Raw genomic sequence first — 27,720 nt, 5'->3', positions numbered from 1 at the left:
TAATCCAGAGACAAAATCAAACAAATTTGGGTGTAGAAGGCTAAATCCATTTTTAGGTGCAACTAGAATAGACCTACTGAAGTCAATTGAGCTTGTATTAGTATTGAATAACAAGTCCCCTTCATTCCGACTAGTCTATTTTCTAAAAGAGAATTTAGCATTAGGGTTACCTGTATACAATAAAATGAAATACAGTATAAGCCCTAACTGAAGCTCTTCCATACTTCCTGTATATTCAGAATAGATTCTGAATCATGATTTAGATCATGATTCTGACATAAAAATAATCTATCTTAAAAATACTCTGTATGTGTTCTCCAATCCATTTGCTTTGAATGCTCCTGTTTTCTGTCCCAATCATATTATAACCATACTATACAGATATAATACAAACTTCTAGGTGAAGAAGTCCACTCTTAATTTTACTGCAGGTAACCTTGTGTATCATTTTTGGCCTTGCTGCTTTGATAAGTCACTAGGGTATTACTGAGGAATCTTTGGTTTCTCCACACATTGTTCACTCTGTCATCAGAATAACAGGAACCTGCTAAATGTAAAAGGCCTAAAGCATCTTTATAACCTGGTAATCTTACTCCCTGAGAGATAGTCTACGGTGGGACTGATACACTCATAATTTAAAAAGCAGCTGAACTCCTGTGAAGGAAACTGAAATTAGACCTTCATGAATAAGGATTTTTTTTTTCAGTGAAGCTAAACCTATTTTGATTTTTCTAACACCTTTGATTCATAAAGTTTGAAATGTACAGAAATTGACCTATAATCATTTGATTATATTAAATTACTGCAGTAGACCATGGATAATCAGCATTAGTAAATAGAAATCAAATACTTCCCTAGCTAAGTAACTTAAGAATCCAGTTCTCCATAGGAAATATATTCATATAAATTCAGACTGAAAGAAAAGACTTGACAAGCATGATGGATATTTTCTTTGCTGATTTATATTAAATGTCAATCTACATCTAACGGCATTTTCCTTTATTGCAAACCCATATTAAAACATGCATGGAAGACAGACTACTGCATGTATTCACTTTCCAAGGAAGCTGTTTTCAAAATGGATGCTGCAGTCTCATAAAGTGCATTTCTTCCCTCCTGCAGTATCTTTGTATACTTTTCTAAATGCATTCAAAATACAATATTTGAAAGAGCTTTAACAGAAAAAAAGACATGCACATGCCAATTGTTCTTTTAGAAAGCATGATAAAGAAAAGAGATGTTAATCTAAAACTTTGGCTCATGATGCCTGGGACTGGAAAAGTCAAAGCTGCTTGCACCACTCAAGACCACTCAGACTGAATAATAAAACAAGATGGACATGCTCTGAGCACTGATGGACCATTTTCAGCTCATCAAGACTCTTTGTGGGATACCAGAAATCAAGTTTGAGGCAACTGGAAGTCACTTCCAGACAGTTTCAGAGCAAAATTTCTTGCTCATTAGGAAAGTGGAGTGGGAAACAGTTTCTACAGGCCTAAATAAGTGACCTAGAGTCTGTTTTCAATTAGAAAAAATATTTTTGGAAAAAATTAAACAAAAAAAATCAGGGTCATAGATGCAAATGATCACATGGAATCCTGCCAAGGGCCACAAGAGGCCTAGGGGCCAGACAATTCTGACCTGTGTTCTAAGTGGAGAAGGACGTTTATTTCACTACAGTCTAGTGACCACATTAAACAAGAGATATAGGTTTATGTTTTCAAATGCTGCATTCAATTCATTTTGGATATGGCTGCCCACATGGGTATCTTTTTGTCTTTTCTTTCTTCTTTTCATGATACACAACAGTCTACAAATTAAATTATCTAATCCTATCCTTGCCATTCTTATGAACAGCAGTGGCTTTACAGTTTATGTAGCAACCATGTTTGCTTCAGCTATGCTGGTATGACATTGATGATTCTTGTTTGCACCAATCATAGCAAGCAGACAGAGGTTCTTGTACAAATGAGATTCTGAAATTCTAGGTCCAGTCCAGCTTCATGAACATAGTACAGTATATATAGGTTAGAAATGGCTGCTTGCAATTAATGTTTCCTGTATATGTTTATTGCTGGAGACCTCCAAGCAGCCTCCCTTGAAGGCAAGACAATTTTGAATTGTTAAGAGCAAATTACAAGCTTTGCTACTGGAGTACAATGCACTAAGAGGATTCTCCAGTGAAAGTCCCATGAAGGCATTAAAGCCATGAATGAGAAAAGCAGTGTTTTTGTCCTGCTTTGCAGAACTTGAGACTATAGGTGACAAACCTCTTTGAAAGTCAAGTCTTCCTCTGGCTCTCTCTATTGCAAAACTATAGTCTGAATATTCATAGTTTGGATTACAATGCCAGGGATTCCCTAACCATTGCCCATGCTGGTTGAAGAATTCTCGGAATTGTAGTCTAAATAAGCAATGTTTCCAAGCTCTGATCAAATGGTGTAACACCCCTTATAGCAGAGGAAAAGCTTCACCAAGTGAGAGCAGGAGAATGACAACATAGAGAGTTGTATATGTGAGGAACTAAGGGCCTGAACAGATAGACCAAAATAAAGCTGCTTCGTTTCATTTTGGGAGGTATGCTGTTTAAATGACACATGCAACTTAAGCAGCCAGATGCTGCACCAAAGCTGCAAACCAGTCCTTAGGACTGGAGCTTGGCTTTGCCACGGCTTCCAGCCTCTTAGGACGCATGCATCATTTAAACAGTGTACCTCCAAAGTGGCCCAAAGGACTTTATTTTGGCCTGTCTGTTTGGCCCCTAAGTTACACTACTCATCATTTCCCCACTTCAAAGCCACCTTTCCATCAGTGTTTCTCTCCATGATGTTTCAGTCCCATGGTTCTTAACAAAGGGTGCAACCACCCATGATATTACGACAGCATCATGAAAATGTTAGAAAGGCACTGCAGGCAAAGAGTGTAGAATGGGGATCAGTGCTGCCAGGCTTTCAACAGCATCCCAACATACAGAACCACCTGATCAGACACAATCATGAATGACATCTCTTCACTTACCCTTTCCTTAAATAAAAATAGGGCACGAGTGTGTTTAATTGGCAAACATATCAGCATGTGCTAACTTTACAACACTGGAAAATGCTTTTGTACTTTCAAAATCTAGCCTTCATTTATAAAGCTAGAGAAGCAACTAGTTCTATGATACCAATCCATTTTTAAAGAAAAATAATGTGATTCTTGTATAACCTGACCTCATGCTAACTTGTCAGATAACATGTTAGCCTTAGGTCTTGTTAGACCAAATCCATAAGGGGAAAAAGCATTTCCTTAGAATTCTTGAAAGTTAAGGATAACATGTCTCTTTCCTTTTTTTAAAAAAAGCATTAGTCTAAAAAAGAGATATGATTAGAACATATCTAAATGTATAAGACAGTTAAATTGATTGATTTTTTTCCAAACTAACAATAAAACTTAGAGCTTTTTGTGGCTGTTCAATATAAGAACTAGTTGAAGCATCTTTAGAAAAATGCCTTATTTCTCAGCAGTAAAAATAAACACCACCCCAAACATATATATTTATATATAGTGTCACCTGAAATTGATTCCTGTGATGCAATTAAAATATTATGTTGTGACAATTACTTTTTATGTAAAGAAATCTTCAGTTCTTCCATGATAAGTGACAGATTCTAGAGGGGGCATGCATGTTACTCTATTACAGTAAAAACAAGAAAGAGCCTTATGGCACTTGGACTTGCACTTTTATTTTGGCATAAGCTTTTGTGAACTGCAAGCATTTTCAGCAACAAAAATTTATGCCTTATTAATAAATTATGACATCCTATAGGTATTTTCATAAGCACCATTGAGCTCAGTGGGGTCTCTAAGTGAGATGGTGCACAAGTATACTGTAAATCTGTTAGTGTCTAAGGTGCACAAGACTCTTGGGGTTTTTTTCTTTTAAAATTCTTAATGTGCATATATATCACAATAAATTTTTGCTGCTTTCCTAAAGCAAAACCGCCAGACCTGCTTAACTTTCATCTTATTTTATTTTGCAATATGCATGACAGACTGGAAATATGTCTTCATTTCAGCAGTAAGAAAAAAATAGTCATTTGCACAGTCACTTTGGTACACATTTCAACTGGCCTCATAAAAAATATTGAACAGCAAACTGAATTGGCACATCTTTAATATTATGTTAAATACATACAAAACACTAATAAAATATCCCTGATAAACCAAAGTGCATATAGATCTAGTGCGCAATGCCCAGATACCTTATTGCACCATTTTTTCTATAGCCACCCATATTTTGAAACATCACTTAACAGTTGTCTATTTAAAGGTAACTAACAGTCATGAATAAGTTGATAACAGTTATACACCAATTATTGTACATAACAGTATTTAGTGCCAGTTAACGTGGCTTTTACGTTGCCATGTATAATTACTAACATGTTGCAGCAGGAAACCATCATAGTAACAGCAAAATTTAAATATGTGATCACATGATAATGACAATTTTGAAGTGCTACATCGTGAAAGATCCACAGAGCCACCTTCCCAATGGCTATAACTGGGTGGAAAACAGCAGGAAGCAATTTCCTCTGGTACTCAGGTTTATTTGTTATTATTGAAATGAATTTAGAGCTTCAACACAAACATATGTTGAACCAATAAACAGCAATTAAACAGAATTTGTTTGGTAATAGATCTTTCCTCTAGGTTGCTAATCAACCCTTCCTTTCCCATACATGGACTGTGCAAACCTTCCTCCAGTGTTTTATCATTCAAGTAAAAACACTGTACATGAATATGGATTCATGATTCCAGTGCACTGTTTATATTTAAAGCTGGAACTGGTGGTTAATGCCAATGCAATTAAAGTTTAAGGCATTTTTCTAAACATACTTTTTTTCTCCCTAAGCAAAATGAAACAAAGCAATAAAAATTGAGGTAATTCTGTAGTTGTTCACACTGTTATGTTTGCCAGTTGACACACACCAATAGATCACGCACATACACACGCAGACACACAACTGAGCCACTCAAGTCAAACATGCAAATGGTGAAAAAAGACTGATGGATGCAATGATGTATAAAGAGTTCACTGTTGAGTAACTTTTGACATTGCTTGGCACGACAATGTCATAATGTCTCAACAATATTAAAATACCACACATCACAACTTGCAGCATAGACCACATGGGTTTGCCATATTGTATTTCTGCTTAATTTTTTTAAAAAAAATCCATAACGAACATTCTGGCAAAATTATGTGGAGAAACTTGCTGGTTTTGTAAACAAGTAAACAAACAAATAAGAGTGAATGAATAAAGGAGCTCCAATTAAAGCACAGCACAGTAGTAGCATGTGAGAGGAATATAAAGCAATTCTCAGCTACCTGTAATAAGAAGCTTTTTTGGTGGTACCAAACACAAATTTTATAGTTAGCATTTTTTTAAAAAAAAAGTGAAGCATGAGATTCAATGCAATGAGACTGTAAAGAAAGATGGAATGAGTGCTTTCTCATTTTGTTTGACTGCCCTGCAAAAATACTGAAGCTAACCTGTGGTGAGTTAGAGGATCTTTAGACAAAAAGGAGAACTTTAGCACTACAAGCTGTCATTATTGTGATGTGATCACATTCACAATAAGTTCTCAGTTTCACCATCGAACTAAAACCATGAGCCAGTTAAAAGCCTTTTTTCACCATCACCCATCAACAAGCAAACTGATACCCGCTCCCTTTTTATAGGACTTTCAACACTCTGAGGAGATCCTATTCCACACATCCAACACCTTCACGATCTCCACTGCAGCAAGTGCTACTCATTCTCCAGAGATGAAAGACACTGTGCACCAAGGCCCAGTGAAGGGAGGAAAAATTCAGCCCAAGACAAAACTTGGTAGACTCAAGGAAATTTTCCATACAGGAAGAAGAACAGAGCAGAAGGCAAAGTCCACATTGGATGTGGCATGCATTTATGGGCAAAGGCAGAGTTATAAATGGGTCTTTTACTTGAAGATATTTTCTGGATAGGATAATCTGGGTCTGGTCGTGAAAGCCACTGTATCATGTAAGTTTTCTTTGAGGTATCTGATGAGTTTTCTGAAAGAAGAAGGACAGAGAATGGGAACGAGAAAATATATATGAACATATTTGTAGCTTCTTAAAAAAATATTTTGTTGAGTGAATAGAATCAATAGTTATCCTTGCAATCAAAAACAAAAATGACTCTAGTACTGTAAAAAGTCAGAATGACACTTAGAAAAATAGCTTCCTTAATTTTAAAGAAAATAGTTTGGACATATCTGCTCAAATTCAAGCTGTACTGAAATGCTTCCAGAAAAAAAAGGTTACAGAAAAGTTGCTGTACAAGTGTTTGTTTTGTTACTGTGTTAGGATTTTTGCACACATTATGGCTGCTACTCCATTAGTGACATATGCAGGCATATGCCCACCTTGTGTCTGTGAATGTCTTTTTTGGTCATTGCAGTATACTTTTCCACCCACTTCAACAAGTTAATCCCCCCTCAACTCACAACTTTGATGCGATAGCCGCCTCCCCATTCCATTGCTGGTGGAGAGCAGAGGGATCAGAGAAGTGTTTGACTATGCTCCCATAGTCATATGCAGTTTGATGACATAATCTACTGAGAACCACTGAGTGGATCCTGATGGAAGATGTCTTCAATCTGTGTCTGGCTATGAAAACATAATCAGATGTTTCTCCAATCCTTTCTGTTCTTCACCAGCAATGGAATGACCACGGGAGAGGGGCTACTGAAGTGAAATAATCAGTCCTGGGGCTGGTGAGGGGAACTATAGCCAAGTCCCTTATGTGGAATTCTTAGACTATGTTTGACCATGGAAGTTCTCAGTTGATGGTTGTTGAGAGTATACTTAAAACATGTAAGATATTCAGTCTGCCCTCCTTATCAACAGACATGTCATCCACCGATTTAACCATCCAAGGATGGCAAGCCCCTGTTTTGGTTAATGGTGGCACGTGCGTGCAACTGTGCTTGCAAGCGTGTGTGTGCTTTGTTGCCATTTATTTTAATGGAACTGGAACATGCACTGATTTTTGTATCCATGGGGGGAGGGGGGTCCAGAATGGATCCTCTGTGAATACAGAGATCTGACTGTATTATCTTGTACTGTAAAGTCCGAATGTATTTGAAAAGTTGCATGCCATCTTATGAATGATACACCCATCGGAGAGCCACAATTGTCTGTGCAAATGTGGGACATGTTTTCCTTTTATTGTATGATGTTAGGAAATAAGTCATCTTAGAGGATGGAAAAACTGGAGTGGGGAATGAAAAAACAAAGGGTCACTGGAAATCTTTGCTTAACTTGTTTAGAATTCTTCTAAGCCCAAAGCAACAAAAGGAGATTGACTGATAAAATACTCACTGACAAAGGTGAGCTGCTACTGAGAAATGACAATATTTTGATTCCGTGGGATGGTCCTTTTTGGCTGAAATTCAAGACTAATGGGGACAGAATGGAAAGTTCCACCATCATTACTATGGTGGACTTGTACATTCCCAAGCTGTGCAATACAGCTGCAAAGTGCCAGGGCAGAACTGCATGTCAAATTAGCTGTGGCTAACTAGGCATGGTGTGTGCTTTGGAGCCATAAAGCTACTAGCTCCCCTGCTCAGTGGTGGTTGGGTGTTGCACAAGGGGGTAGTGAATACCTCTCTGTACAACATCCCCAAAATACATATGTACATAAATATGTAAACTGAGGTTTATACTGGTGTATGCCACCAATATGATTCTTAATATTTTTCCCTTTGGCTTTTATAATTTTTTTCCCTCCTAGGAATAATCAGAAGGTGGCAAAAAAAAAAAAAAAACCCTGGTTACACCTATTGATTTACACTTGTAGCCAATGTAAAGTCATTGAGCTAGGAATATGGAACAGGCTATTCCGACTAAAAAATCACAATGAAAATGAACCTGACATTCATTTTTAAACTAAGAGCCAAACCAGATATCACAAAAGTCACTACCATATTTAACTGGAGCAATGTCCCAGGTTTCACCCAAGAAACATATTTAAAGGTGTAAATACTCACTAGAACATAAAGGCAGTCTGCACAATCTTGTTGTCTCTGGCTTTTCTTCTTTACAAAAGCCAATGACATTTTCTCTTGTCCTGCATAGTACTTGCCTGTCCTGTGTACCATTACCACAGGTTACGGAACACTAGAAAGAAAATAGAAACTGGGCTTCAGTGCCTCTTTTGCAAATTTATTTACAGTTGGTACATATTATAGATAATGGCATGGGACAGACCACTGAAAAACAGCGGCCTGCCAGCGCCTGTTTTTCCGCTGGAGGGAAGCCGCAGCTGCCAAACTGCACGGCTACCTGCTGGCAGAAAAAGAACCCGCAAAAAGCCGCAATGGCGCACTCGCGACATCACAAGCGCAGTGCAACGTGTGGACATTATGCGTCCATCACATAACAATAGCGGCGCCCATATACATGGGGCGATGCCATTGTTACAGTGCCGCACCATACTAGGGTTAGGGACCATGCGGTTGCTGCATGGTCCCTTAACCCTAGTACGCCGCCAGCACGGTGCATTTGGCGCGTCTGTACAGCGCCTATATAAGTTTTGCAAAATCAATGATTTATTGTTGCTTACTACTCTTTTTCATAATTATCATTATTACTCCAATGCATTCTGGTGGTCCAACCCCAAACTGAAACCATGCTGTTACATAAATGTTAGATTCTAATATAACAGCCTTGTATTTCTTCCCTGCATTGTTATCTCTATTAAAGATCCTGTCTCTATTGAAACTAAGCCACATGTATAGGTTTGTGGTATCTATGCACATAATAGCAACCATACCAACACAGAAGGGCAACTGGAGACCCTTGGAGTAGCTCAGCTGATTTGGTAATACAGGGCCTTTCACCACTTCATTTCATGGTACGGAGGCTACTGTTTGCAGGGATGCTCATTGTTCCAGGTTAGTTTCATATTTGAAGTGATCCTTCTTTGTACTAGGTTTGGAAGCTTCAATTGGTTCAAAATGCTGCAGCCAGATTGGTCGCGGGAACTTCAAGATCCGACCATATAACACCTGTACTAAGATCTCTCCACTGGCTGCCAATTAGCTTCCGGGCGCAATACAAAGTGTTGGTCATTACCTATAAAGCCCTATATGGCTTGGGCCCAAGTTACCTGAAGGAACGCCTCTCCCTACATAATCCGCCCCGCACTCTCAGAACAACGGGGAAATATTTACTCGAACACCGCAGAGTGAGAATGACATCAACTCACCAGAGAGCCTACACGGCAACAGCTTCATCCTATTGGAATGCACTCCCGGAAGAGATCAGACTCAGTCCCACATTGGAAGCCTTTAAAAAGGCACTGAAAACCCATCTTTTTAATTTAGCATATCCTTCCAACTCTATCTAGAGATATAACACCCCAAGAAGATCACGATGCCTAGCCAAAACTGATAGCATGACTGTTTGATATATCGTTTTTAAGGTTTTTAACTTGTATGAAATTTTGATGTATTGTACTCCATTGTATTGTAATATGTTATAGCTATGATATGTGAACCGCTTTGATCTGGAGGAAAGGCGGTATACAAATAAAAGTTTTATTATTTATTTATTATTATTATTATTCTTGCAGACCTGTTCCTCAGATTTCTTGCATTGTTTCCTTCAGCTTTTGAATTCTCTCTGCTATGTACATCTAAGCTTTTCTTCCATTTTCTAAAGTATGTTTCTACTTTTGCTCTCAGCTATGGTCAGTGGTCTCTGCTTCTCTGGTGCTGGTTTATAGTTTTGGAAGCATTCCAGCTCCATTGTGCCTTAGCCCCAGAAGTGGATGAAAACCCTCCCCTCCCTTCCAGCTGCCACTACTGTGGCCTCAGAGGGAGAAAACAATCAGCAGTATTGGCCAGTCTTAATACTCTTCCTTCACTGTCATTCCTTTTTCCTTGTTTCATGTCTTATTTAGGTTGTACACCCAGGGGCAGGGAATTGTCAAATTAATGATTTATAAGTTATCCTGGGAGACTTTCTGGCAGAACAGTGGGGGTATAAATACTCTCATTGAATTAATAAAAATAAATCCCATTCCTTCATTCTAGCATCAGTCTTGTCATGGAATATGATGGCAGCCTTGTGGCCCAGTGCCTCAGAAGCTGCTCCTTGAATTGTGAGGCTCAAGCTTCATTGGATTCTGATAACAGCTCCAGATTATCTGAAGAATCGTATTCTCTCCTTTGAGTTTGCCCATGCTTTCAGATTGTCCGGGGAGACCCTTCTCTCTAACTGACCACTGTCTCTGGTAATTTGGTGGGACACAGTGGCAATCCCCAGGCTTTGGAAGTCCTTTCCAGTCTGTCTTTCCACAGGCAAGTGAAGAGCTTTTTGTATTTTGGCAGGTTTCCAAAGACTGAGCGCACCTTGTATAATATCCTGTATTGTCTACTTGTTGTTTTCTTTTTAATGATTTATGTGTTTATCTGGTTTAAAATTTCATTGATAATTTAGTTACACTTTGGACCACTCCCCATGACCTAATTATCTAACATTTTGGATGCTACCCAAATCTAGACATAGAGGAACACCTGAAAAAGATATATGAAACACACCAGTAAAGTCCCTGGAGTAACCAACGTACAAGGGCTTGCGGGTGATAAGGGCTGACATTTTTTCTCTACATATGAAACATAAAGGCTTCAAGAAAATCTTAAATCCATTCATTGGTAGCAGTGGCACTAATGTAACAACAACTCCCCCTTCCCCCTCTCCTTAGTAAATTAAACTAATTTTAACCTTACTGTCAATTTCTGCTTACCTGTGACCAGGGTCCTATCCGCCACTGGGCAGGGCAAAGCTCCCGGTTACAAGCCCTCCTGCCTTCTGGACGATCACTGCTGCAATATTTGGTGTGAACAGAGCGGTTTGTGTTGTCATTCAAAGGTTGGATACACCGGACAGAACGCACCTGATATCCTGTTTTGCCACAACTTTTGCTGCATGGTTCCCAGTCACCTGTAACCCATCTGGTTCAATGAAAAGAATAGTTCAACCAAATAAATTTTTAGCTTGCATATGTAAGAAATATAACATTAATCTATGAATGGATAATGCATACATTTCAGAATTTCTCATACCACATTTTGTACAAAGGTCCACAGGAGCCATGTATAAAATACACATGCAATATATCAGCTGTATAGGGTACATATGTGTAAACTGAATGCCAAAATTCTAAAAACAAGCAAGAACCTTCTGAGATCAAACTTCTTTTTCTCTCTCTCTGTTTGAAGAAATTTCTGTATGTGTGAGGTTTTTCACAAGAGACTCATATGTTCGTGTAAGTAGATTTCATTAAGTCGATTAAGCATTTCTAGAAGATTAGCATTCCTTTGCCTGGTCTTTCAGTTCGTTGGGTGGGGAGTTCAAGCACAAAAATTCATGAGAAACAGTCCAGAGCATGTTCCATTCTGAAGGACAGGGGCACATATGTTATTCTATTAGGGCTTGGAAACCAACAGTGTGTGGAATACAAATGTTTCCACCCCCATTGCACCAGTGAGTGAGGCTGCAACAAGGACCTGTAAGAGAGTTCCTGCTTCTGATTGCCACAGCCTCACTCGTTGGTGGGAGAGGAATGGACACATCCTGATCAACACATAAATGGACCCATTTTGCTCACTCTGGCTGTTGACTCTTAAGGTGGACTGGCATGGCATTTATGCAGGTTTCCAGTAAGACTATGTATTCTTACTGAAAGCATTCAGATTATGAATCTAAAACTACAATACTGAATAACAGCACTTGATTTTCTTGTGCTTCCCTGAATCCCACTCTCCTAACCTTGTCTCCCATCATCTTGCAAGACTTTCAATTCCCATTTAGAAATTCATATGCCTTTTGATACACAGTTTCCCTGGTGTATTCACTTTTTAAAGTAGTCTTCTTAAAGTATGCATTTTTGACTACATGTTTGCACACATTTTTTCAAGGATCAAAGATATGCATTTTAATTTGGCATGTTTATTTATGCATAATTTGAAAAGAAAAAAAGGAAGAAAGATGTTATAAATTTACCTCATTATAGGAAACTGAAATATATGTGAATATTTTCACTAAGAAGTTTGCAAACCATGAATTAGATTTTTTTAAAAAAAATGCAGTGTGAATGTCTTTTTCAGCCATAGGGTTCAGACGCCATGTTAGTTTCTTTTGCTTACAGTAAAAAACACAAACCCATGAAACCATACACAACAAGTATTACCATAAGTACAAAAGATGCAACATCTCATAGTATGTTCTAATTATAACCTGAATTATTCCATGTATGATCTTTCTCATAATCTTTGTTTCTCTCTCTCTCTTTTTGCAGATATGTTGGTTTTATGAGAACACAATTTCCTTTCAGCCTCCCTAACAACATCTATTTGTAATGTTCTAAATAATTTATGTGGAAACCAAAGGAGGAATAAACCACAAAAACAAGTGTTGTTAGAAGACATTGGCATAGTAACAGTGTTACTCTTAAAAATGAATTTGCTGCTTCAGATATCCCAACAGTCATCAACTAAGAAACACATGAAAATAAATTAAGGCCACAACCAAGCAATTCCTCATACCATTATAAAGCTTTCAAAGCACTATATGCATAGTAGTGGGAAATTCCCACTAGGTCTGGTGGGACAGAGAGCAGTACCAAAAAGTCAGCAGAGGGAAACCCAAAAGGTAATTTTATGCAGTCTTACACTGAGACCCAAGCATCTTTTTTCCCTTAGAAATTAAGCAGCTAATAAGAAGGAATTTTAAGTTCTGTTGGAACACTTCTAACAAATTCTACCAGTTAATACTCATGGGAAAAACTTATAGGTTTGGATTCTGTTTAAAAGTATAAAGAACAATCTGAGCAGAGAGTGAGGGTCCATTCATACCACACAATTATAGTACTTATATACAGTAACAACCACAGCTGAATCCTATGGAAATCCAAGGTTTGTAGTTTTGGGAGCCATAGGAGGGCTCTAAATGACCCTCCCTAAACTTCCAGTTGTGGTATCTTGCCATGACATTTAAAGTGATGTATAGTGTTATGTGAGTCAGTGTGGTGTAGTGGTTTGAGAACTGGACTATGACTGTGGAAAATCATAGAATGATAGAATCAAGAGGCCACAGGGGCCATCCAGTTCAACCCCCTAACCATGCAGGAATACACACTTTATAAATAAAGGTTAATAATAATAATAATAGATGGCCACCCAGCCTCTGTTTAAAAACCTCCAAAGAAGGAGACTCAGCCATTCTTTGAGGCAATGTATTCCACTGTCAGGCCATTCTTCCTAATGTTTAGATAGGATCTCTTTTCCTGTAGTTTGAATCCATTGCTCTTGGTCCTGTTCTCTGGAGGTGCAGAAAAAAACATATGCCATCCTCAGTATGACATCCTTTCAAATTTTAAACAGGACGGTCATAGCACCTCTTAACCTTCTTTACTCCAGGCTAACCATAGCAAGCCCCCTAAATCACTCCTCATAGGGTATGGTTTCCAGACCCTTCATCATTTTGATTTCCCTTATCCGAACTAGCGTCAGCTTGTCAACATCCTTTTCGAACTGTGGTGCCCAGAATTGGACACAGTATTCTAGATGAGACTTGACCAAAGCAGAATAGTGTGGTACTATTACTTCCCTCTATCTAGATGCTATATTTCCATTGATTGATTAGAGATTAAGGTTCAAATCCTGGCTCAGCCATTGAAGCCCACTGGATAACCTTGGACAAGGCATATTCTCTCTCACCCTTAAGGGAAGGCAATGGAAAATCCCTCTGAACAAATTTTGTCAAGAAAAACTCTGATACATTTGCCTTAGGGTTGCCATAAGTAAAAAAAAAAATGACTTGAAGGCACACAACAACAATACTGCTATAACTGAGTAATATGAATGGGCCTTTGGGTACTTGTAAATATAGCTTGAAAAAGCCAGTACTGTATAAAATTAATTCTGTTACCTTGTACTCAATCCTATACAAAGGTACAATCTCTCACTGGAGTTTTTAAAGCATTAATTCCTGAAGCTGTTCAGAGATTCATTCAAAGTTAATTTTTGACACTTGGGAGATTATTACACACAGCTTTAAAGTTCTAATTAGACCACTGGAAAATAGTGGCTTTGGCGATACTTATTGCCCGATGATGCCTCCAACCCAAAATGCAGTTAAGACATTCCTTTTCATTGATGGTGAAAACCCATCAATGACCTTGCAATCACGGTAACCCCCACATGTGAATTGTTGCTGCCGGGGCAGTTGCAATATTGGCAGTCACACGGTGTCAGTATATCCTTCTCTCTCCTTGTCCCCATCCCCATCCCCAACCAGCATAATTGCTTTTATTTTATTTTTTCTATTGCCCTTATTTTTTAAAACTTAAAACTGAAATCACAACAGGGCTCTGGAACGGCAAAAAAAGTTAAAATAAAAATAAATATTGTGTGTGTGGGTTTTTTTTTTTTAAATGAAAGACTTGCTTAGGGAAGTAAGGAAGGTTAAGGGGGAGTCATGAAGAGAGTGCCATGGCAGAAGCAGCCCCAGTCATGCAGTCATGAAGACATGCAAGAATGGCTGCTCTGAAACTGGTATGTTTTCCTTTTTTAGTGATATGATTGCTGCAAGAACAGGGCTTGTACAGTAATGTCTTTGATTCAGTTTGAGGGAGAAATGTAGAATCCTGTAAGGTCTTTATGTATTCATCAGCACAGCAGTTACTATGTTACACAATGAATTCCAGCTTGACACTCCCACCTCACTTACTATTAACTGGGAAACAGCTACTGTGATTAATGGGGGTCTCTTCCTCTGAGGCTTGGGAACCAGTTGGCTGCCCTTCCCAGCCCCTCCCATGAGTGATCTCTAGTATGACAGGCAGAAGAAGGCCCCCTGTCATAATTCCCCCTCTAGATGGAGCACACAGAAATACAATGGGCCCTTGGTATCCACTGGAGTTTGGTTCCAGCCCCCCCCCCCCCCCCCGGGTATCAAAATCTGTGGATGCTCAAGTCCCATTAAATACAGTGGACAGTAAAATGGTGACCTTTTTATAAAATGGCAAAATCAAGGTTTGCTTTTTGGAATATATATATATATATATATATATATATATATATATATATATATTTTCAAGCTGTGGATGTTGGTATCCATGGCTAAAGAATCTGGGGACAGCTGTACACACTTTTTCCTACACTGCTCTGAAAGCAGGCAAAATCAACTAGGCTCATGATACAATGGGTTAGAAAGACCCCTTCCCCTCCACCACTCCCTTCTCCTTTTGTGTCGTGACTTTTTAGATTGTAAGCCTGAGGGCAGTGAACCGTCCAATTAAAAAGATTCTATGTACACACTGTGTAAATTTACAGCGCTTTATAAATAAAGGTTAATAATAATAATAATAAAGTGCAGTACTGGTGCAGTACAGTGCAGAAAATGCCCTGTAGCGTGCTACTCCTCTGAGTATGTGCTGGTACCTACAGCAAACAAAGTAAAAGAAGTGTAAGCATCTTGCTGGACCACCACATTAATGTATAAATGGTTGTTCAAGTGGCTGCATTTTTTCCAGAGGGTCGTGTTTGCATGGCTCCTAGTGCAGCCAATCATTCTACAATGGTTATATAATGATGGGAATCAGCATGGCTGTGCCAGTGCATATTTATGCTGCATTAAAAGTATAGAAGGTCTCTGCCTATTTGCTCTTCAAGGCAGGTTCATTGGGTTTGCACCATTGAACTTCACAGCAAAACAGAACAAACCAGATATCTCCTTTTCCCTCCGTACTACAATGGAGCTGCCCTAGAAAGACTCTTACAAGCATAAGGAGCATCCTCATGAAACTTCTGCAACCTAATAATACACTCAGCCCAGGCACCAGAACACTAGTTCACTGGCCTGGGGTAGAGGTCCCTGCTGCCAGTCTGAGTCCCTCATTGGCCAATGTTTCCTGTAACTGGATTTGTCAGTCTTTCCTTCACCTTGCCATAGGTAGGTTGATACCTACCAAGGCTAAGTGAGGTGGGAGGGTGAATCCTTCTAATGCTATGCCACCCCTTGCCCTGAATTGACGAGGCACTAAGGATCAGGACCACTAAGACTCAAGTGTAGTAGAGGTCCCTGAGGAACTACCAATCAAATAAGCATCCTAGTTTATAGCCCTTTTTGTGTTCACTTAATAGAATCTTATGTATTTTCTTATTTTTTGATATATTAATTGTATATAGCTTTAGCCCTCCTTCTCAGCTGGCATCCTGTATTGCAATTACAGATTCATCCCTAGAGTTACCGATCCATGACTGCGCCATACTCACTAATACCACACAGTTAAGATTGTGTCACCATTGTCAAGATCATAGATAACCTCCAAAACATACTTCATCAGGCAGCAGCCTTCTCACTGAGAGAGAAGCCTATTCAACTGGCATTAGGGGTGCAGGAGGAAGATGTTTCCACCCCTTTCAACCAGTGACAGACAATTAGAAGCAAAACCCCAGTTGCAATTCTTTTTCATAGCCTTGCTCATTGGCGGGAGGGCTGTGGAAACAGCCTCCTCTTAGAGCTCAATTGCCAGTTTAATAATAATAATAATAATTATTATTATTATTATTATTATTATTATTATATGTCCCACCTCTTCCAAGGATCGAAGCGGGATTACATAATTAAAATAATACAATGCAATTGAACAGTCAATAAAATACTAATACTGAATTATACATCCCTATTAGTTCCTTAAAATCTCCAAACATCAATTCATATCCCATCATACATAGAGAGAGAGGGGGGGGTCTTAATCATTATCTCTATACCAAATCCGATGGGAATAGACCTCCATCTCTCAGTGTGGCTGCTGTCTGGTAAAGTAAATGGGGGGTGGGCGGGCCAGGAGACATTACTTGGTTTGCATACATACTGTAACTAAGTAGGCCATGTAGAATAAGGGCCATTATTATTATTATTATTCACAGTATTGTGTGTTTTTACTATTTTGAAAAACATGCATGCAATTATACAAAATACATCTCCCTGCCAGTCTTGAGTGTTCCCATCAGGAGCAACAAGAAAAGACCAAACAGCCTGACAGGGGAACCTTAAGGAACTGACCAAGCAAGGCTTCAGAAGAGCAGCGGTGCTGGTGCCTGGACTGGGAGGATTGCTAGCCTGGTGCCTGTTCATGAAGACAAACTTGTACCTTGAGCATGGGCAGAATCTGTGTTCCTCCAAGTTTTTGCAAGCAGAGACCTGAGTTCTGTAAATTCAACACTGAGAGATGGACTAGGGAGAAACTTTGCAGTGCCATATTGACTGGCAATGTGAACCTCAAGGCTGTCTTTGCAGTCCTGGACCCTTCCAGTTATTTCCAGACTACCCTTTTCTTGGTCCTCAAAGGGTGAATTGCCACAGGAGTGACAATTCAGCTTTTAAACAGGTTCCCCCTCCTTACACTAACATTAAAAAAAGTTGTTTTTCCAAATCAGAAGAGGAATTCTGATCATTTCTGGGGGGAGGGGGTTGGGGGGGGAGGATTTCTTTTACACACAGTCTTACACACAAACACACACACCTACACAAAAGAAAGAAGCCAGCAAATGGGAAATATTATAAATGATTCATAAGAAAGTTACTTGTTGTGAGCCAAAATTATTCTTTCCCCACCCACTCTCCCAACAAACACACATCTTTAAAAGCTAGGTTGTATGTTTTATTGGCATTTGGATTAGGACTGGTGGTGTATGGCGTTTACTTCAAAAAATGGCCTATAAATATTTTTATATATTCAAAAATTCACACACCATAAAATCAATTTATACAAAGCCATTTCACATCTATTTCTACCTTAATGAGCTAAATATGGGTGAAGCACAGGCTTATACATCAGATAGAAATTATTATTTCACACCTCCCCCATCAAAATCTGATCTGGAATCAGTGGAAATAATTATTTATAGGAATGTTTTTTCTTTCTCCACCTAGCAAAATACTGGCAATCCAATCAGATCATTGTGTAACTTGTGATTTGGTAATATTCTAAAAATTATAGCTGTATAGCTATAAGGGGAGGGGAGAAAAGGAGAGGTCATTTCAGGCTAGCTCCAGACATTTCTGCTTGAGCTAATTATTACGCAACAGCAACAAGCTCTTCCAGAAAAGAGAAATGCTTACATTGGCTGGGAACATTCCTGGAGATTGCACACCCTGCGAATGGGCTTCAGTTTCTGGATGGAGTCACAATAACTGCGATGAACCATCTTGTGGTCCGTCTTCCTTCGGCAACCATATTTTGTAAACTGATAACCTTAAGAAACAGAGTTCTTTTTATCTTGAACATTTTAAAATGCTTCAACACAATTTAAAATCCACCTCTCCACACTTATAGTCCTCTTTAGTTCAGTTAAAAAGGGGGCAAATGTGAATGGATCTTTTTTGCAGAGTCAAAGTGGCCTGTTTCACCCCTGAGACCACTCATGGGAGTTTGTGTGGTGGTTTTTGCCACTTCCGTGAGATCATGTAAAAGCACCAGTGTATAAAACATCAGCCCCTTTTCCAGTTGTCACAACAGCACAAATTGTGACAACAGCCTGCTGCAGCATCTACATGGAAGTACTGGTTCAAGAAACCAGCAGCATTATGTAATCCCAGTAGGAGTGTGACTCTGGGATTCATGTTGGTCTACTCTAGTTTCACATTGTGGTTGGTGATAGAAAATTTGTAAACTGGCCCAACAACCATGTGCTGAAACAAACAACTCTTCCAGTGGTAGAATTAAAAGATATAGCAGTGTTAGTCTGTAGAATCAGTATGTAGACCACCAAAAGCATCTGAGGAAGTAAACTGAAGTCTATGAAAGCTCATGCTGCCAACCTCTTTCCTTCAGTTAGTCTCAAGGTGCTACAAGATCTTTCTACATACAATTCTTCCTGATGTCTTCTGCCTGATGCATGAAGAACATTCATTTTGCACAAATGAATCCCCCCCCCACAAGTGCCAGAGCCTGAAAAACTATTAAGAAGTGTGTAAAACCTCTTGTAAGCTCACCTTAGCAGGGAGAAACCTACTGAAATCATTCAATTTTGCATGCAAAAATGAAATAAGCAAACTTTTATATCCCTATCAAACACTGGAAGTTATGTACTACAGGGCTACAGTGTAATAATTCACTGTTGGAAATGTTATACCATAGCTTTTTTCCAGCAAATATTCATTTATTTTATGTTGTTACCACATGGAACCATCCTAATACATTTTATCTGCTATCTTTTTTCAAGATATGCATAATGTTATGAATAATGGACAGTAATAAATGCCCTGCCTGGAGTGGACTTTTCTAGCCTCGTGTTTTCATGTTACTCACAGGTTTTCTCCTATTAAAGTACAACTGACAATGTTAATGCTTAGACATTTTTCAAAATGCTATTTATACTTTGGTTGGGTCCTTAAATGCAAATGCATTACTTGTGATTACGAACTTATTGCACTGAATAAATAAGCCAGCAGAGATCCAACATGGGAAATAATATCAGACATTATGCTTTTCAGTGAATTCAGCTATTGGTTATTGCATCCTGAGAATATATATGTGAACACCATTAACTACATTTTTAAAAATGACAAGCATAACTCTATATCATCAGTTTGGTACTCTTTCCTTACCTCCTCCACAAGGTTTTGAACACTGAGACCATTTTTTCAAGGCCCACTCATATGTTACAGAGTCTTCCAAAACATTGTTGTTATCAACATTTAAGGAATCTTCATGGATCATGTACTTGTAAGTCAGTGAAATCTTGACATTACCATGAGGAATTGCCTAGTTGGACAAGAAACCAATACAGTTTTAGCAAGAATTATAGAATCTTAAATGTGGAAGAGGCCCAAAACCCAGAAATGCAGGACTACATAGCTGAACCACTCCTGAAAGATACCCATCCAAACTCAGTTTAAAGAACTCAAAGGAAATAAAGGTTTTTTTGTTGTTTTGTTTTAAATAAAGAAATTCTTTCCAAATGTTTAGGTGGAATCACTTTTATTATCTTCTGAATCACTTTTTTTTGTCTAGACTCTGGTGCTGCAGAAAACAAGCTTGCTCAATCTTCTACATGACATGTCTTCACATATTTAAAGATGGCTGGCTTATCACCTCCCAGTCTTCTCTTCTTCAAGCTATGATATTTAGACTCGAGGCACTTTAAACACATGTTAACCCCAAGGGTTTTAGGATACAGATATACTTTTAAGAATTTTTGGTTGTTTTTTAATTTAATTTTTTTTTTGTAGATTTAAAAATATATTTTTGGATTCACAACCATTTCAGGGCCACACTACTTTCTGGATAAATATATAAATAAAGAACAGTTTAAAAATGTTATGCTAAAACCACACTCTTTATTTATATTTTTATGAAACTAAATTCTATTGAAATCAATTATTTCAAGGATTTATTATCAAGGATTTACTTTTAGAATGTTAAATTTATTATTCATTTATGACAAGAAGTGATACACACCTGAATGATCTCTATAGTTCTGAGACTCTTTACATTGTTTAGATGCCTTGAACGTTATTTTTTTATAACAGCATGGTTATTTTTTCTTAAAAAAAAAACAAATAAAATGGGAAGAATCATATAATGGAGACTTAGGAGCTGTACACACAGCCCCTAAGGGATAGTGTGATGCTACCCCTTTCCTAGCCAGATCGGGGCTGTGGCAACCACATGCCACAGCACGGATATGGCCTTTCCAGGATGCAAAAGCTGCAGTGCTGCAGCTATACGGTACTCCTTTGGTGCTGCATTGTGTGGACGCAGCACCGGAGGAGAGCCATGATGCCGTGTGCAGCTACACCCCGACTCTGCCCCCAGGCCAGCCTCAATGGCCCTTCTGAAGAGCCCCTAAGGCTGCATCTGCACTGACGAAATAATCTGCCATATCTCAGTGCTGCAAAATTCTGTGAACTGTAGATTTGTGAGACATAAAGGCGGGGTACAGACGGGCAGGGGAAGACATCTTGAAGGTGTATTCTGCTGAATACGGAGCCTCCAGACCGCCCGCCCTGGGGTCGTGGCTCAGGTGTATGGGGCTTCCACATGGGGGGCAGTGAAGACGCCTCACCTGGGGCCGTTTCTGACCCGCAGTTTCCATACCGCCGCCTCGGAGGACGCTGCAAAGAGAGAGGCAGCTTCTGCATGGGCGGCCAAAAATGGGGCTTTTTTTTTTCTTTTGCCGGCTGGCGGATGCGCAGCTGCGCAGCTGCGGCGCTCAGCACCGGCGGCAGAAAGCCTATGTGCACATTTAAAGCGCCCAGGCCCCTTTAAACTTTTTCCCTCGCCCTGCCCAAGAACAATGGTGGTCTCCTGCCAGCTGGTGATCAGCTGGTGTTGGCATCCTTGTCCGCTTGCACGTTGGTAGTGTCACTAGCATCATGGATGCCTCCTCTCCTTTGGTCCCCACGCTCTTGCTGAATCTGCAATGCACAGCCACAGCTGTCGCCGCTGCCACCGCTGTCCCCCTGCTATCCCCCATCACCTCCCTTGTACATATGTAAATATTTAAAGTTTTAGGGGTTTTTTATTGTTAGGTGAAAATGGCACAGGAATGTGTGTAGGGGTTCACTTTAAATTCCAAACTTTCCCCAATTCTAGCAGCGCATGCGTACATGTTGCTCTAGGGTTAGGGTTAGGGTTAGGGTTACAAGCATTAAAATAGAGTGCAGCTGTGCTGCAGCTTCCACATCTGCATGGCATCTGACGCTCTAATTAGAGCCTTGGTGCAAACTGCGCATGTTCCAGGACCCCGACTCATTATGCGACGCAGCAGACATGGAGCTTTAAAATGGGCAACTTAAATTAGCGGCATAACAATTCTGGCGTACCGGTGCAGCAGCTTATAGACGGAGATGCGCAGCTGCGCAGTATATAGAAAAGAAGCGGGGAAAAGCAGCACCTTTTTAATGCCGCTTCTTCCCGCTTGGGGCGTGCGGGTGGCATGTTCATGGCGGCATTCAGGTAAGGGCCGTCTGAAGGCTATACCTTCATGACGTCATGAACACACCCCTTTTTGCCCGTCTGTATCCCGCCTTAGTCTTTATCATAGAGCTCTTGTGTTCCACTAAATTACAGCTCTCAGAATTCCATAGCACTGAGCCATGGCAGTTAAAGTGGTGTCAACCTGGATTATTTCTGCAGTCTGGATGCAGCCAAAGAGAATTTTTCCTCCTAGACTGAGGAGGATATTATTTTTCAGGGCTATGTATCTGTATGCTGTGTATAACTTTTAATGCGAAATAGCTATAGCAAGTACTAGCACTCCTTAACTAGTTTTATAATGTGTCAGACAATTGCCCCCAACAATCTGGGTTCTCATCTCATTTTACTGACCTGCAAAAGGATAGAAGGCTGAGTGGACCTTGGAGCCGTCCTCTAGGATTGAATTTACAATGCTGTGGCTGCAGTACTGGCATTTAACCACTGCACCACCAGGGCTCCACCAGGAAAATAGATCCAATACATGTTATCCTATCACAGATGTTAAATATTGTGATCTAGTCTCAATATATGCAGCCATTGTAGTGTAGTGATTTGAGTGTTGGACTATTACTCAGGAGACCAAGGTTTGAATCTACCATTGAACCCCACTGGGTGATCTTGGGCAACTCACATACTCTCTGCCTTAGATAATGGAAAAGACAAGCCCCCTCTGAACAAACCTTGCCAAGAATACCCCATGATAGGTTCACCTTAGGACTGTCATAAGTTGGAAATGATTTGTACAGTTCAGATACTATCTGAAAGTCCATCTCTCCACCTATGAGGTCTACTCAAGTCTTAGGATCATCTGCAGGTCTTTCTCTCCACCCCACTCACTCTCATTATGAGGATATGGGAAAGAGCCTTCTCAATGACAGCTCTTGCACTGTGGAAACCTCCCCACCCTGCTCCAGAGATTCAGTTGGTTTCCTCTCTATTCTCTGACAGGCAAATATCTTATTATTTAAAGAGGCCTCCAGCCTTAAACTGATCAGGCCAGAAGGATATTCAATGATATTCTGTATTTTTTTTAAAAAAGTTAATATTTGTTGAACGTGTTTTGAACTGTTTGAAGGTTTTAATTAAACTGGTTGGGTTTTTTTAAAAAACTTTTGTATTATGTACTGTTTTAGCTTTTCTAGCTTATATTGTAAGCCATTTTGGCTTCCATATTGGGAGAAAGGTAAAATAGAAACTAACTAAAATATAAATAAATAAACAGTTTATACTAATAGGGCACTGCACTGTATAAGCGAGAAAACCATTTTTATGCATTCTCTTTTCAGAAGTACCTTAGAGCTTTCCCTGACCTGCTTAAATGTTCTTGCCTCAGCAGTTCCAGAAGTGAGATAGCAAAAATCCCCTACTGTGATTGCAATTGCACCTTTCACCCTAGAGAGGTGGAACCAATAAGCCTCATGTATGTTCTCGGGTATTATTCCTGTTACCTCAATACCTGCAGAGTGTTCATGGAACCCCCTTTATTGAAATTTCCTGGACTATCGGATGTATTTTATGTTTTTGAACTCCTCTCTGATACGAGTGAATGTAGCTACCTCTCTTCAAGTAGCCAAATTCACCAAGAACTAATTTCACCTCATTCATAAACTTTATTTTTAGTATTTGGTGCTCAACAGTATAGAACAGCCCCTGCTAGTACTGCTGCTTTGTCATTATAGGATACTTCATTTTATTTTTTAATATATGGATGATATATTTTCATATTCTTTACTTGGATGCTATTTGAGTGATGCACATATACATAACTGGTGTCATGGTGGCTGGGGGATTCGGGGTGCTTCAATCCAAAAAAACAACTTTTCCAAGCCATCCTCTGAAGCTCTTACAAACAAAATTGGCACTATGAAACATTAGGGAGAGACAATTTAATACACCCTTGATCCCTAAAACAGATGTCTTAGCAGATGCAACTGACAAATTACTGAATACATGACTCAGAGTAACCTAGACATTCTCATTTCCACACAACTCACCAGAACGATGATTCCGTTACGTAAAGGGCCCATAGTTTGCACCATTTCTCTATCATCATCATTCCGATACTCCCACTCCACACCCATGTTGACAAACACTTTGGAGTCTGGCACATAGTTGTCTTCATTTAAAATAAATTTTCCTGTTTCTCTGTTTTTGATAGCTAGAAAAAATAATGATAAATATTAAATCCTCAGGCAATTTCTTTTCTTTTCTTTTCTTTTCTTTTCTTTTCTTTCTTTCTTTCTTTTTGTTCCTCTCACTTTTGGTTTTCTGTTAAGAAAAATGGTTAGATAGTTCCTGACAATGGTGCTATTTATTTTATCTGTTCTGTTCAGATTATTTACATGTCTTCTTTTAAAAACACAGATCCTGTTTAAACATAAAAGTTGACCAAACAAATCAAAACAGAGGTCTGGGACGTAGAACTAAATTTACTTGCTATTTTGGCATGACTCCAACTTGTGCAGATGATTGAATCAAAGGAAACTTGATGTTAACTGTTTTATTCCACCCCCCATTATGCTTTTTAGTTGTTAAAATATAATGTATTAACTTATATAAGTGTCACAACCTTCAGACCCCTTTCCCCCTCTTCTCTTCCTCACACCTTTCAGTCTTAGTTAATGAGCCAATTACATGTCACTGTCTATCACTATATATCTAACATACCTTCACAGTATTAACAAATGGGTTATGTATTATTCTTAACATTCAGAATACATTTTTCCAATAGAGAATTTGATCTGATTGTGGATTAAATTCAGAATTTATACAACACAAGTAATAAAGGCTTTCCCATTTTCTTCAGATTTATCTTCTTTAATTTTTTCTCTTGCTAATCTCATTTTATAAGTATGTCAGCTTTACTGATAATGCTATAGACTGCATTCTATCTATCAACTTTTGTCAAAAGTTTCTCTAATGTTTTCCATGACTTTACTATTTCTAATAGTGCAGCATTTAGCAAAAGTGCTACAAGATCTTTTATGTTAAATTATGTAAATTTTGTTAATTCAACTAGTCTTTTCTAGTTGAGGCCAACTATGGGATTTAGGCCCTAAAATCCTGAAAAGGAGAAGTAGTATGGAATCTCTGGCTTCCAAAATGAATGTGGTGTATTCGCCAGGCTGAGCAACGGAGCACATTCAGGTCATAGTGAAACTTCCAGTATGATGGAAGAACTTTGGCCATCATTTAATCTGTAGATGGTGTCATCTTGGAAAGATAGTAAGGACAAGGAAAAGACAGTAAACCAGGGGTGGGAAAAATGCAGGGTGAGGGTCACATGGGCCATTTTTGTGGTGCCCAATTTTTTATTTTAAAAAAGAATAGTTGAAATACACCCCATCCTTTCTAGGATTTGTGGAGGAGAAATATGAACATGGCTTGATTTAGGCCCATGTGGGTTGATTCAGGCATAGGGGAGGTTTTTCTAAAAAGTGGCAAGTAACTTGAAAAAAGGGTTCCTGGGTCCAAAACAGTCCAGAGGAGCCATAAGTGTGGCCAAACTGCATTCTGGTTTTTTTAAAAGGGTATTTTAAAAATAAAACTAAAAACCAGAGATGGGAGGCACAGGGCACGTGGCCCTCAGTGGTCCAGTGAGATTCATGTGCAGCTCCTTGATCTTGTAGTTTCCCACCTCTGTAGCAGAAAATGAACAATAGTTGTCTATTTAGTGTCCAGGAGGTGCTGTTGCTGCTGCTGCTTTGATGGAACTGGAGGGCAACACACATGCTATAACTCTATAAGGGCAATAGTGGTGGAAACAGATAGTTAAGAGCTAGATTTCCCCCTCTTTAACCTCTCTCATATCTCTTAACATAGTAGGTGCCTTCAGGTTGATTCTGATTTATCAGTCCTCTAGTAGGGTTTTCTTGGCAAGACTTATTTAGAAAATAAAGTTTATTCAGCTTTGCCCAAAGTCAACCATCTGTTTCCCATGTCTGAGCTGGGTTTTGTATCCTATTCTCCAGAGTCCCAGTCCAACACTCAAACCACTATGGCATGCAGTCTCATTTCTCTTTATATAACTGATACAATCAATGCAATTTTACTTCCTCCCTTCCTCCTTTTCTGTCTCCCAAACATTTAGTGAGCTGTAGCATCCTAAACTTGACTCCTTTAGCTCAGATGGACTTGCTACAATGGTTTATTTTCCTTTTAATGTAGATCCTTGCAAATAGTCTTCCATTACCATCCAGCATGTTCAGCATGCAAGCACTGAGTATTTCTGTCTGGGAATGTGTGTGTATGTGTGGGGGTGGGGGGGAAAATATAGTATGGTATGGGGAGAAATGTTGGCTTTGCAGATTCAGTAGGTTTTCTTTTTCATTAGGCAGCAAACACATCTGCCTCTCCTACCCTTTCATGGCCCTCTTGCTTGGAAGGTAGCCCTTCATGAAGTCATCTATTTTATCTAAGAAGTGATAAAAGACTAGTTCTGAATTTTTGTTATAACATTCATTTGATTCCGCATTTCAGTCCTGGAATCAGGGCATCAGCTGGTGTTATCTAATGAAGGAGCTGCATTTCTGTAAAATTGGTTTGCATTTTAAAAATCCACAGAAAGGGTAAAGAGACGGATTAAACTGATGTATCTGGTGCATTATTTGACTGTCTTTGTGAATTTTGTTCTTATGGATAAAAACCCCACAATCTGCTGACTTGCTTTTTAATCAACTTAAGTGTGCCTTGCATGAGACATCTGAGAAAATCCTAATTAAATTTGGAACCAGAGCTTGGGAAAGACACTTTTCTGTACTACATCTTCAAGGAGCCACTGGCCATTTGGGCTAGGGGATTCTTGGAAATGTGGTTTCTGCAAAAGGGTCTTTCCAAGATTTTGGTGATGCATTATGTTTCCAGATCAAGAACCCGTATTTGTTCTAGCATTTCCCTGCCTACTGCATTATATGTCATCGACTCCCATCTCTGTGAATCATTGTCTTGGAATCTGTTTTCTTCTTGCATGGAATAATAACATAAGAATGCCTCTGAGGACATGTGGTTCAAACCAGGGACTAAATAACAGCACCACTAAGGAGGTGTTGGGCTTATGCTGAATAAAACCTTTAACTGAATCAGCAAACTATGCTGTCACAAAAAGGCACTCTTAATTCTGAGGATAAAAATGAACACACAACTACTGGCCACATCTTCAGTTTAGAAGGAGGGCAAGAGCTTATCTTTTATCTGGGGCCAGGTGAGAGGAAGGCCCTCATGTTGCAGGGAGGAATTCCTGCTTAACCTCCTGATACTGTACAAACAAAAAGGGGATGGCTACATGGCTGTAGGGCTTGGTCTGAGCTGGAATGAGGAGTCTGTTGTGGCTGACACCTCCTTTTCTGCCTCAGCCAGTTCATTGTATGGCAGTAAATGTTCTTGGCTGTAGTGTTACATGGTGATGGAGGAGCTGTCTAGGTCTAATAATAATAATAATAATAATAATAATAATAATAATAATAATAAATGTTTATTTATAAACCGCTTTTCCAATGATCAAAGCGGTGTACATGTTGTTAATCAAACAGTAAAAACAGTAAAAAAGAGTCTACATCATAAAGTACATATTAAAATAGAATTAAATTCAAGCGACAGTAAAAGCATTGGATAAAAAAACTGTTAAAAACATAGCAATCTATTAAAAACCAAA

The 27,720-nt window shown here is 39.1% G+C and overlaps 1 protein-coding gene across 1 annotated transcript in view; it reads right to left on the bottom strand.

The window, feature by feature from the left end:
• Positions 1–27,720, bottom strand: part of ADAMTS2 (ADAM metallopeptidase with thrombospondin type 1 motif 2) — a 118,220-nt gene that overhangs the window by 689 nt on the left and 89,811 nt on the right. Inside the window, exons 14-19 of the mRNA XM_089517643.1 lie at positions 24,065–24,228; positions 19,697–19,853; positions 18,209–18,341; positions 10,824–11,031; positions 8,062–8,191; positions 5,990–6,079 (exon numbers count right to left, since the gene is read on the bottom strand). Coding sequence (XP_089373769.1) covers positions 5,990–6,079; positions 8,062–8,191; positions 10,824–11,031; positions 18,209–18,341; positions 19,697–19,853; positions 24,065–24,228 — 882 coding nt within the window. The remainder of the gene's footprint in view (positions 1–5,989; positions 6,080–8,061; positions 8,192–10,823; positions 11,032–18,208; positions 18,342–19,696; positions 19,854–24,064; positions 24,229–27,720) is intronic.

This window comes from Sceloporus occidentalis, unplaced genomic scaffold (assembly GCF_023333645.1).
Source record: "Sceloporus occidentalis isolate IW3139 unplaced genomic scaffold, rSceOcc1.0.p SCAF_1, whole genome shotgun sequence".
In the NCBI taxonomy this organism is placed as follows: domain Eukaryota; kingdom Metazoa; phylum Chordata; class Lepidosauria; order Squamata; family Phrynosomatidae; genus Sceloporus; species Sceloporus occidentalis.
This window is presented reverse-complemented; position numbering and strand designations above follow the sequence as displayed.